Below are 13,632 nucleotides of genomic sequence, written 5' to 3' on the forward strand. Positions count from 1 at the left end.
CCTCTGAATAGGGATAACTCGTTTGCAAGCAGGTTTTGTGATGTTGGTATTTTTTTCGGTGCCTTTGCTCCTCTTGTCCTATTGATATGCAGAGCCTAATCTGTGCTGCTGGCCAGTGATACGGAAGCTGAGAGATCAGGCAAAGCCTAATGCTCCAGCCATGAAGGCAAATACAATATACTAAACCCCATGTTGGGGTCGCTTAACATTGGTTATTGTGTTTGCGTTGCCGTCACACGCAAGGCAACAACAAGACACATGAGCCTCATTTCACAAGCTAATCTGGGAAACTGGGATCTTGTGATCCTGTGGTTGTGCTCTCACATGCAGTACTGGAAATTACAACACTACATTAAAAACAGAGTAAAGTTGTTAGTCGCAATCACACACTGTATGGGGCTCATCTGAAATGACTGTTTGCAATGCATGATATGTTAGGGTGAAGATTAAGCATTTACAGGCAAATTCTCTTAATATTCTGATTTAATGCACATTATTTGAATGTGCAAGGGAAGTAAATAACTAAATCCACTGAAATTATAATCACCACCATTAAATAAAAAATCCCACATAATTGCTCTGTGGGGGTATAGATGGGTTTTAATGAAGCTCAGAGTTGAATGCCTCATAGATGCATTAACCCAGCGGCGTCTCTTAGCGAGACTGGTAGAGCAGTGTGCAGAGATGGTCATAGTGGCGGGGAATCTCCTGAGCCGCCGGGCCCCATGCTGCTTATCTGGCTGACCCAGGAAGAGACGCGAGAAGCGCCCGCCGTCTGATGGGACAGCAGCAAGCACCGCTCGCCAGAGCCCTGAGCACAGACATGAGGAGGATTATTGAGGAGATCAGTGTGGTGAGAGCCAATAGAAAAAAAGTTTAATTCACAACTAAAGGCGGTGATATAGAACAGGCTTAATATAGGAGTGTGTACCCTTTTGATTCTTGCTTTGACATAACCAAATGCAGAGATATACTGGAGAGTTGAGACAGAGTGAAGGAGATGGCAGCTGTTCAACCTCAGTGGAACACTTGCATTAAGCCAGCATGCTCTCTCCACAGGGACAGGTAGGGTACTCGTACACTCCACACAAAATCCCCTGTCTTATATATCACAGGTCTATGTACCGCACTCACTCTAAAATATCAAGGAGGAACAGTGTGCCATTGGCTTGCTTGGCAGCAGAATTGTGGAATTACTTTGCAAATGCGTGGGATAATTGGAGAGCGATACCTCCATTAGGGAGTAAAGTCTTTATAATATAATCATAATTCTTTACTATGCGGTTTAGCCTTAGGCCTAATGCCCCATTCAGACTACATAAATTCAGGCCGGTTTTGGGCCGATTTTTTGTCGCCGTCAAAGTTTCCAGCGTCGGGCCCGATTATGAACGCCCTGTAACATGATCGAAGATCAGCGATTTGGCATCTGGGACGCCATTCGACACCCAGACGAATAGTCTAGCATGTCAGATCTTTTGGTATTTTCCTGCCTAGTCTGATATCTCCTGCGACCATGCCTACGACGTTGACAATGACAGCGTTCTTTGCATGTTAACACATCCATTACCTCAAGTTCTCCTTGAAGGATAGACAACCTACTGTCCTCTTCGGAAGACCCAGGAACGGGTCCACAATAGTTTTTTCTTTATTTTATTTTTCTTCTATGTATTTTAGTATAAATAAGTTTGAATACAGTGCATTCACTACTTCTTCCATGACTGACAATTTCTTGACCGAAGGCTACCTTAACTCGCACTATGATGTGCACGGTTGTGAAAGACAGCAGAGCATATTGATTGATGTGATTTTAGTGTTGCCAATGTCCCGGCCACGACACGGCAAGAATTTATGCAACACTAGCTGCGTTTACATGCATACTTTTATTCAATCTGATTTAATTCAATCCGATTAAAGATTTGGGGCAATTGTTTACATGGGACCCAGATGGCAAGCAGATCTGGGCCATATATGGGCCAGTAAGCCACAAGTGCCACATCTGGCCTATATATGGCCCTGATCGCATTGCTGTCTGGGGAAGTGATCTAAGTAATCAGAACAGCTGTGTGACATGCGCATGCAGGCAGGAGTGAGTGAGTTACTATGGTTACGGAAACTCAAGTTAAAACTTTGCTAATGGATATCTATGTCTGTTTGTTATTGTGGCACTCTTAATGAGGCAACTTGATAACAACTGACTCTCCTACTGGATGTTTTGTGGTCATTATTTTCCTGTTGCCTAGGCGTCCAATAATGTTCAGTTCTTGTTTGGATTAAAAACAAATTCTCCGCTGTGGTCCAGTTCTGCTTGGACAGAGAGCATGTGCAGAAAGAACGCAGCCAGATAGTAATCCGTTTCATCGTTCACATGACACTTGATCGGTTTATGAAAAGGTTTACACTACCAATCTGGTTTGGGACTATTTATTAGGATTGAGGTGTTTATATGGAGCATTTTCATTCGGTTCGGTCTAATCGGATTATTAGGCTCCATGTAAACGTGCCTACTTGATCGCCTAATCTGATACGGTGACAATCGTGAAAGACAAAAATATTGTGTAGTCTGTACGGGGCCAGAAGTGATACCAGTGTACAACATTGGGTTTCCCATAAGGCTGTGGCATCGAGGCAATAGTAGGACAGTCCGACAAACACTATTAGAATTGTTTGGGATTATCGCTGTAATAGAACACAGCTGTAGTTCTAGTTAATTACTGACATAGGCTAAGTTTGTCTGTCTCAACAGACCTATTCTCAGCCCCCCTGTTTTAATATTGTAACACACTATTCTGTTCCAGTTTCAAAATCATGTGTCTCTTTCCGATGTCATAAAGTAAGACTACTGGATAAAGTATATTACTGTATATCACACCAATAGAGTATATTTAACATTTTTCTATTATATCACACCAACAATAGAGTGCATTTAACATTTAATGAAATGAAAACATTTGGAATAAGAACCTTAGTCCTGTTACATTTCAGAGCTTCCCAACCATAAACCAGAGGCCCACATAGTGTTGAAACAGGCTGGTAATAAGAGCACATCCAGTAATATCTGTAGAGATCAATGAAAGCCTACACCTGTAAACAATTAGACAGATGCCACAGTACTATTCCATATGCAGCACTTCAACCCACATTCACATCTTCAATCATCATTTGGGGGGAGGGGGGGGGATTGGGAAATCAAAGATGCACACTTACCTTCCTGGGCTGGAAGTCAAATTTCACACAGTGCTGGAAGCCTTTGCCTTTAGATTTGAGTGATGTCACAATCAAGCAGTTGCCAACGAAATGTGCAGAGTACCCAATTCCTTTGCTTGTGCGAAAGCTGTAAATGGGAATAAAATCAATATTTTAAGTAGCAAACATGGCACTCTTAATTCACTAGTCAACAAGAAACCGTTCAAATACATAGAGCACATTAGGTTTAGTGTGTATGTGAGAAAGGGGGTCATGATTGACACATTTAACTGGCCCCAAGAGCAGATCTAAAGAAGCTAATTGCATCTTTAAGTGGATTTGGAAATTTCCATTTCCCCTATTAACTACACTGATTCATTAGGAAATAATGAGAAGATACTGTAATTGAGGAGCAAGTTCAATTATTTGTAATATGCACAATGAAATGTGAACTTGAGAGCTTCTCCTAATCACATAAACAGTCAATAATGAAAGAAACACAAGTACTAAGAGCAAAGTATATAGAAACATTGCTTTAGTCCAAACATCCAGAAAGGAAAGCAAGGCAACTCTGAGCCATACAGAAACTGGCATTGATCTGACATCAGTCACATTTGAGGGAGTAACAAACATCCCCTTCTTAAGCCTGCCTGGTACCCACTTCATCTCCCTGAAAACAAGACCTGTAACTGACACAGGGGAAATCTTCTGATGTGATCGCCCTCTCCATTTGGAATCATGTGAGAACAACAACCCTACAGTAGCTTCTTTGGACCAGTGATGAGAGACAACTACTGCATGGTGATTTCTGCAGGGAAATTTCTTCCATGGGTCTGAGAAGAGGAAGCACATTCTCCTCTGCAGGCCTCACACTGCCTGCCTTGCTACGGACCCCCACTCTGCAGGCCTCACACTCCCTGCCTTGCTACGGACCCCCACTCTGCAGGCCTCACACTCCCTGCCTTGCTACGGACCCCCACTCTGCAGGCCTCACACTCCCTGCCTTGCTACGGACCCCCACTCTGCAGGCCTCACACTCCCTGCCTTGCTACGGACCCCCACTCTGCAGGCCTCACACTCCCTGCCTTGCTACGGACCCCCACTCTGCAGGCCTCACACTCCCTGCCTTGCTACGGACCCCCACTCTGCAGGCACAAACAGGATTAACACCACAACCATCCTAACTCCCTAACAACTAGCCTGCACTCCAGCGAGGTGCCAACTTGCGCCTTATATGGCGTCTTTCCATAGCATGGTACCAGGTCAACTTGATTCAACTTGATTCAACTTTACTTAATATTGTATTTTTTATTTGTCTTGTTTTTATATTGTAAAGCACTTTGGTGCAACTTTGGTTGTTAAATGTGCTATATAAATAAAGTTGACCTTGACCATGACCTTACTTGCTTTACTTTTTTCACTGCGTTTCACTACATGTAGTAGGTCATCATAGCCTGTGATGTCATAAAGAGGATTTTCCCTTCCTCAAGAGTAATCACGAAAGGGAATAAATATCACACATATAAACCCAAATACCACAATGCTTTCTTAGATCAATCAATCTTGTATTAACAAAGATCTTCACTGGAAAAATATTTTTTTACATGGACAGATTGAGCCTAAACATCTGCAAATTCATGCTTTCATGCCAAATCATTTCCTTGTTTAACTGCTGCTTAGCGCCGGAGTCTCTTTAACAGAATAAATACTACACATATGAACACAAAACTGCTTTTCCTAGATCAATCTTGTATTAACTAGATATCGCTGGGAAAAAAATGGTTTTAAATATGGAAATATGAGGATGAGGAGTTCAATAGAGTGCCTAGGCGGAAGGAGGAAGAGCCGTCCCATGGGACCTTATTTCGGAAAAAATATGTTCGGTAGTCAATGGCGATAAACAAATAATTTCTTGATCACGTTTGAATTGTGCCATGACAATACACATATGTTTGTCAATTTAAAACATAATTTAGCAAGTCAAGAAAGTTGCAGTTTGTTGTAATACTGTAAAGCAGTTATTCCAGAACGAGTTTAAAATTATTAAAAGAAGTGAAAATCACTATAAGTCTGGCCATGGTGAGAGCTGCAGCTATTCGAAAGGAGAGTTAGTTCTGTAAGAGCTGGCATGCAAGATTGGCTTTACAAGTTTTTGGTGAGTGTTAAACAACAAGTTAGCTAACATTAGCTAACTTGCGAGTTAACAGAGATGAGTAAAATTTGTGTTTTAAATTGATAAACATCATATGTGATGTCATGGCACGATTCAATCAGGATCAATAAATTATTTTTTCTCACACCGTTCACTACCATTCATATTTTTTCAGATTTAAGGTTCCATGGAGGTTTTCTATTCCGGCTTCTGCTTAAACACTCTATTCTGTGAGGCTTGCATGCAATGTAGAATGGTAGACTTTGCTGCCTCCAGTGGTCGGTCAGAAGTATTAATAACTCCTATACTCCATTATTAAAGACAACAATAATTTATGGATCCGCCCCGTAATTCGGATCTGGTTCAGGGTACCTTGGGTGGAATATATTTACCAAGTATGATCGTCATAGGGTTATTTGTTTTCAAGTCATAAGTTATGTAAACAAGATGCCCATCCAGCCACCAACATACACACACACACACACACACACACACTCACACACCCTGTGAACACCCTACTTGCGCGCCTCACGGCGGCACAAGTAATGAGAACCAAATTGCACTGGTGGCACATGAATGCATCACTTCGTTTGGCTCCTGGCTTTAGGTGGTGCAAGTTATCTCAGGGTAAAAGACTCTTTTTTGGTGGAAATAATAGTGGAATCGTTTCTCATCTTGAATCTATCCAGTTTTGTATCCAACAAAAACCCTGTCATGCCAGATGGTGAACACTTTGTTTCAAAGTAATTAATAGGACATTTCTGCCCTCTGGTTATCTACCCCAATAAATCCTGCACTCTCATTGTCACCCACCACCACTCCTCTGCTTCTCTCTAGATGCTTCTCTCCCCAATATCTTCAGCACCAACAATGAATACTGCACTTCTGGGCTACAGATCTCAGGGCTAATTACCCCCAAGCCTTTGCCCAAGCCTCAGTGTGGGTTCCTCATGCCAGATATTAAAGACTAAATTAAACCTAATCTCTGTGAAGCCGCCCCCTGCTGTGCTCCTTCTCCGACACCAGCCTGTACCAGCCGCCGTAGTTCAAGTTCACTGCTTTTAATCTCAATAATCTAAACCTAATTCCCCGCTCCCCAATAGACTTCACACACATTATCTGGAGACAGGCAGTCCTATGACTGACTGGATTATATAAGCAGTTTCCATTGCGCCTGTTAGCAATTGAAAAACAATTTTTCTACTCAGACCTGTCATTCAGAACTCATACTGCATGAAAAGAAGACTGATGCAGCTAGCTAGTTTGTTGGGGCTCAGTCAAAAAATGGCAGTTATATAAAATCACACAAACTGTTGATTGATTGATGATGATGACGACGACGACAGTATTTCTGTCTAGGGTTCATACTTACCAGTAAAGATATGGTTTATCCTTATCAACGTTGATATTATTCAGCGGATCCATCCGGAACCAGGTGTTGAGAGTGAAGCCGTTCTGATAAGGCCACTTAGCAATGGGAGGTAAAGCAATGGCCTGTGGACAGGTGGGGGGGGGGTATGGGTAATATGGTGAAGATTTAAAAGCAACACATCTTGACAAGTCTTCAACAATTAAACACCGTAGACAAGTGTAAACGCACGTCTGCGGTTTTAGTTGCAATGTTAACTCTATGAGCTACAGTAATATTAATTGTTCAAGTCATATTACGCGGCGCCACTGACAGTTCACAATAGCTATTAGCCGGGTTTCCCGATAAAGAACCTTCTTAAGGAACCCTTCTTAAGGGAGTTAAGAAGTACTTTGGAGTTAAGTGCTTCTAAACTCGTTCGGGAAACCTGGCCATTATCAATGTGTCAAATCAAGATTCCCGTTCATTCAGCGTAGGAACAGTCTGCCATCTCGGACCTGTAGCCCATGACTTACGGCTGCGCTGCGGCCAGGGAAGTTGAAGAAGGTGTCGGGGCCGTGTCTCTGGGGCATCTGGTTGAGCACGGACAGCAGTTTGACCGCATGCTTTGGCTGAGGGAGAAGCAGAGATGGAGAGACGGACATAGACGAGTGGTTCATCGTACAAAATGAAGGGGTTCTGAAAATACAGATAAAATGCAGAAGAAGAAGAAAAAGAAGAAGAACTGTAGTGGTAGTGTATCTCTACTAGGCTGCCTGTGTCTGGGTCAGGTGTCTCTATCAGAGTGAGGCTGTCCCCCCTCGTCTGACCCCCAGCTGTGCTCCCTGCCATGACTCACCCACACTCCCCCCTCCCCGCGCAGCATGCTGAACAGCAGCTTCAGCTCCTTCACCGTGATGCTGTAGCTGGCCAGCACTCCCAACATGTCCACCAGCAGATCTGGGCAAAGTGAGGTAAAGAGATCAGGTTAGTTTATAGTACAACCTTCACAAGTAGAACTAGAATATATATATTCCTTTTGAGATCATATAAACTGAATTCAGTTTATTTCATTGCAATTCTGTGTTATATAAATCACTGACATTTAATTTAATAAATCACAATCGTTTTATTTCCAGTGACAAATTTGACTTCATTTACTGTAGGTGCACTAACAAAACACAAAGGCAAAATCTTTATTTCCGCCTTTCCCATCTCTTAAAGCATACAGTATCCCTGCCCCGGGTCAAAACATACCCATCACATTTTTGTTGTTGCAATAAAAATAAACATTATGTTCATTTTCTTATCATTCATTCTGAAAACAGTGCTGTCCTTTTTTATTAAGTAGCTACTCAAACTGACCAATTGCTGTGACAGCTTGATTCTCTTATCAGACAAAATACTGTCATAACAACACACTCTGCTCCTAGTAGCATGCAGGTTACTGATACTATGTACTGTAAGTAATAGTCATGTGTTGAGGATGATTGCGATGTCTGTCTTGTGACCTGCAGGACCATTTTTTTATTATTAAGTATATTTTTTAATAATTAAGTATATGAAATGAAAAATATTATACACCTCAAAAAAGGGGAACATCACAAATGGAAACACTTTGGGGAGAAAAAGTGTGACAGAATCTTTTGAATATTAGCTTAGCATAGTCATTGATAGGTGATCTAAAATATAATAAATATTTAACCTGGCTCCAGCCCCTGAATCTGAATTTTCTAAATGTGATTTAGGGTCCGGAAAAGCTCTCATCCAGAATGATTTCTCGGTTGGAATTCCAACCAGGCCAATCAGTGTCTTTGAATGTGACGCCGAAATCACACTGCACGACATGATTGGTTAGAGTTTGAACTAATCGTTGAGGACTCCTTCGGCAACGCCCATCGCAGGAAACGGCTGTAATGGGAGTTTGATAAGATTGAATAATGAAGTGAAACAAAATGGCGATTCAGTCTCAGCGTCAGGCTAATAAATATTCAGTACTGGATATTAAGGCAATTCAATAGAGGACAGGGGGTGATGGAGAGGAAAACAGAATAAAGAATCACCCATTTAACACAATGGAATATGTAATAGTCTGACTACGGGGGTTCCACAAGGTTCTGTCCTGGGTCCTCTCCTATTTTCCCTCTACACTACATCTCTGGGCTCTGTCATTCGCTCGCATGGCTTCTCCTATCACTGTTATGCCGATGACACCCAACTGGTCCTGTCATTTCCCCCTTCTGATACACAAGTGGAGACACGCATAGCTGGGTGCTTGGCTGACATCTCGGGGTGGATGACGACACATCACCTCAAGCTCAATCTGGACAAGACTGAGCTGATGTTCCTCCCGGGGAAGGGCTGCCTGCATCGGGACCTGGCCATCAACATTGAAGAGGTGGTAACCCCGACTCGGACTGCGAGGAATCTGGGTGTGACCCTGGATGACCAAGTGTAGTTGACATCCGTCAAGCTCCTGCAGATTCATGATCTACATCATCAGGAGTATTCGCCCTTTCCTCACTGATGAAACGGCACAGGTGCTCATCCAGGCCCTGGTCATCTCCCGCCTGGACTACTGCAACTCCCTCCTTGCTGGGGCCCCGGCGTCAGCCATTAAACCCCTGGAACTTGTCCAGAAAGCTGCTGCTCTCCTGGTGTTCAACCACCCCAAGTTCTCCCACACAACTTCCCTTCTCCGTTCCCTACACTGGCTCCCTGTAGTGGCTAACATCCAGTTTAAAACTCTGGCACTAGCCTACAGGGCATTGAAAGGAAAAGCCCCCTCCTACCTCCAGGCCATGGTCAAACCCTACACCCCCTCCCGATCGCTACGCACTGCTACCTCGGGGCTACTGGTTGCCCCGTCACTCCGAGGCCCCTGCAGTCGATCGACACGGTCACGGCTCTTCCCTGTCCTGGCCCCGCAGTGGTGGAACGAACTGCCTACTGACGTCAGGACAGCAGAGTCTCTGCCCATCTTTCGTCGCAGGCTCAAAACTCATCTCTCCAAGAAGTACTACAACAATCCACCCTCCTAAGCACTTATTGTATTTTATTGTATTATATTGTATTTTAGATTGCTATTCTTGCACTTTGCCTTCAGCACTAGATTATGCTCTTAGTCACTTGTTTTAGAGAGAAGATGCACTTGTGAGTTCTGGCAAGTAGTAGTACATTGGCTTTTCCTACATTAAATGCAATTATTGTTAGTCGCTTTGGATAAAAGCGTCTGCTAAACGACTGTAATGTAAATGTAACAAATTAAATTTCATTATGGCTCATCCATAAATGGAACAGAATGTAATATTCCTCTAAACAGCCATTCGATCTCATAATAAAACAAACTGTGACTGATGATCATTTGTCTCCTTTCACTCTTTGTAATCGTTCCTCTCATGTTCGAAGTCAGAGGAATATGTTTGAAATCAATGTAATCCACATCTATCATATTGTATAGCCTGACTAAAATGCCTGGCCCTATAACAATGTTTAAGAGTAGGTTATCACCCTGTGACTGAAAGCACAGTCCAGTATGATGGAACATTTAATTATTGTATTAGAGGGGATTACAGAATCAATCAATCAATCAATCAATCAAAGCTTTATTTGTATAGCGCATTTCATACCCAGAGGCAACACAATGCGCTTTACAGAGAACAAGGGAGGTGGGCATACGACCCACTCTCTACATATTCCAGAGGGAAGGAAAAAAATCACCCGGGGGCCAGATAAGTGAGCTGTAAAAATTCTTCACCTCTGAGGTTTCACCTCTGAAGCACAATGGCAAAGTCAGTGATATGGCCTGTCTATAACAATGTCACCCTAACCTAATGTACTGTAAGACAATGATTACAACTTGAGCACCTGGCTATTTTAGCTACAGTAGGAGCTTGTGATCTAACACATCTCTGGCACAAAGTTGTTCAGAACTGGAGGTCTGGTCTAGGATATTCATCTCTAGGATATTCTCTAAAAGGGCACATGATGACACATGGAGTGTTCATCAAGTGTGTTTATCTAAATTTATAATTGATTGTGATGTAAGAGATGTTCCATCCAGTCAGAGAAAGTTTAACATTCCAACTCAACTCAACTCAATTTGTATTTATAAAGCACATTTAAAACAACCAAGGTTGACCAAAGTGATGTACAGCTCCAGAGCAACAAAACACACAGCACGCAACAGAACACTGCAATACATCATTCCAAGCTCCAAAAAGCAAAGTAAACCAACATCTCTCCCTGTTTCTAATATGCCGACTCATACAGTGGCTGCAGCTTAACATCCAACCACTGAGGTACTCTGGTCTGGAAGAGGTGCTACTGTATATGTACAGTAACTGCAACATAAATGCTGTATAGCTGCAACAATGGAATTTCCCCTCGGAGATCATTAAAGTACTGTCTGTCTGTCTGTCTGCTTCTCTGTCTGTCTGTCTGTCTGTCTGCCTGCCTGCCCGCTACCTGTCTGTCTGTCTGTCTGTCTGTCTATCTGCCTGTCTGTCTGCCTGCTTCTGTCTGTCTGTCTGTCTGTCTGTCTGTCTGTCTGTCTGTCTGTCTGTCTGTCTGTCTGTCGGGGTAGACAGACAGACAGACAGACAGAGAAGCAGACAGACAGAGAGACAGAGAGACAGAGAAGCAGACAGACATACAGACAGACAGACAGAGAAGCAGACAGACAGAGGCGGGAGATGACCAGGGCCTGGATGAGCACCTGTGCCATTTCATCAGTGAGGAAAGGGCGAATCCTCCTGATGATGTAGATCATGAATCTGCAGGAGCTTGACGGATGTGATATGTGCGGAAAACTACAGTTGGTCATCCAGGGTCACACCCAGATTCCTCGCAGTCCGAGTCGGGGTTAACACCTCTTCAATGTTGATGGCCAGGTCCCGGTGCAGCCAGCCTTTCCCCGGGAGGAACAGCAGCTCAGTCTTGTCCAGATTGAGCTTGAGGTGATGTTTCGTCATCCACCCCGATATGTCAGCCAAGCACCCAGCTATGCGTGTCTCCACTTGTGTATCAGAAGGGGGAAATGACAGGACCAGTTGGGTGTCATCGGCATAACAGTGATAGGAGAAGCCATGCGAGCGAATGACAGAGCCCAGAGATGTAGTGTAGAGGGAAAACAGGAGAGGACCCAGGACAGACCCTTGTGGAACCCCCGTAGTCAGACTATTACATATTCCATTGTGTTAAATGGATGATTCTTTATTCTGTTTTCCTCTCCATCACCCCCTGTCCTCTATTGAATTGCCTTAATATCCAGTACTAAATATTTATTAGCCTGATGCTGAGACTGAATCGCCATTTTGTTTCACTTCATTATTCAATCTAATCAAACTCTCATTAAAGCCGTTTTCGAAGGAGTTGCCGAAGGAGTCCTCAACGATTAGTTCAAACTCTAACCAATCATGTCGTGCAGTGTGATTTCGGCGTCACATTCAAAGACACTGATTGGCCTGGTTGGAATTCCAACTGAGAAATCATTCTGGATGAGAGCTTTTCCGGACCCTAAATCACATTTAGAAAATTCAGATTCAGGGGCTGGAGCCAGGTTAAATATTTATTATATTTTAGATCACCTATCAATGACTATGCTAAGCTAAGTAGGATGCAATCTGAGGTATGTTCGAACTCTGGAGAAGTTGAAACATTTTACTGCACTGGATGGTTTCAGAAGGAGTTAGAATTCAGCTCCATTGCCTTACACCCCAATTTGGGGAGCTATTTCCTTATTGCCACCTCTGTTATTTCTCTACAGATAATCTTAAGAGTTGTGAATTTGCATGGATATTGTTTCAATGTGAACAGAATTCATCATGTGAAATGGGGGTTTTGTAGGACTCCTGCCTAACTGTCCTCAGATCTCTATGCTCCTCATTAGACCGCAGCTGGCTTCGAGCCTCTAGAATACTGACGGCTGACGGCTATTTTCTATTCTGCAGAAAGACTCGGCAGGAGAGGGTTTTCTTGTATCTTTTAATTCCTAAAAATGATCCCCGTAGTTTTACTTATGACTTGAGTGGGCAAAAGTGTAAACAAAATAACTGAATGCACAAAGATACGTTTCACTTCACTACGTTATCATTGATTATGCTCTATTATACAACGGTTAGTTCTGGTTCTTGATCAGTCTAGCATCGAGCATCATTGAGGTGGTTAAAGTGGCGTCTCACATGGATAGTGATTAACTGGATGCCTGCCTGCATGCCTGAGAGGCCGCGTTCTTGCCAGGGTGAGTGCGTAAGCTGTCATGTCATCATTTACCTCTCGGAATCTACAATTAGAGTCATACTCCAGATATTGCTGGGCTCGGCTGCCTGTGAATGTGGTGATTAATAGAGTGTGTGAGTGTGGGGGGGGGGACAGAGCTCTTTGTTGCCCCAGTACCACCGCATGGTTCATTGTTCAAAACCACAATGTGAGAACCATAATGGGCCAGTGGCTCTGTGGCTGACAACCCCACCGTGCCTCAGAACCTTGGGAAAAAACGATTACAGTCCTGGATTCACCGGTCAGTGTTGACGCATACTGTAGGCCTACTGTAAGTCGCAGTAAAAATATTGCCCCTGTTTATAATTCAAAAAGTAATGACTGGTTCATTATGATATTTAAAATAGTGCACATCAGAAAATCAGTATGAATTAATGTTATTTACCAGACTTGTGAAATCAACTATGAATGAAAATCCAAAATTGAGCCACCACACCTGCGATCATGTTGTCCACGGAGCTCATCTTGAGCAGGGCCTGCTGGATGAGGCCAACCTCGGTGCTGGTCTGCAGGTTGCGGACGCTCTTCCTCAGGATGGCGGTGAACATGCTCCACACCTCGGCCTGGCACGTCACCTCACAGTGCTCCAGCAGCTCGGCCATGCAGCCGATGCTCTCCGCGTCCGCGATGATGAAGTTCATCTCCAGGTCGAACTCGCCACCTACCAGCT

The 13,632-nt window shown here is 43.4% G+C and overlaps 1 protein-coding gene across 2 annotated transcripts in view; it reads right to left on the reverse strand.

Annotated features, from left to right (window-relative positions):
• nbeab (neurobeachin b) overlaps positions 1-13,632 on the reverse strand; it is a gene marked incomplete at both ends in the record, with an annotated part of 276,067 nt that overhangs the window by 161,309 nt on the left and 101,126 nt on the right. For both annotated transcript variants that reach the window (XM_084443780.1, XM_084443779.1), the window contains 5 exons: positions 3,205-3,331; positions 6,708-6,829; positions 7,220-7,315; positions 7,543-7,643; positions 13,399-13,630. In XM_084443780.1, the coding sequence (XP_084299906.1) occupies positions 3,205-3,331; positions 6,708-6,829; positions 7,220-7,315; positions 7,543-7,643; positions 13,399-13,630 (678 nt within the window). The remainder of the gene's footprint in view (positions 1-3,204; positions 3,332-6,707; positions 6,830-7,219; positions 7,316-7,542; positions 7,644-13,398; positions 13,631-13,632) is intronic.

The sequence above is a fragment of the Borostomias antarcticus genome (assembly GCF_949987555.1).
Source record: "Borostomias antarcticus genome assembly, chromosome: 1".
NCBI lineage: Eukaryota > Metazoa > Chordata > Actinopteri > Stomiiformes > Stomiidae > Borostomias > Borostomias antarcticus.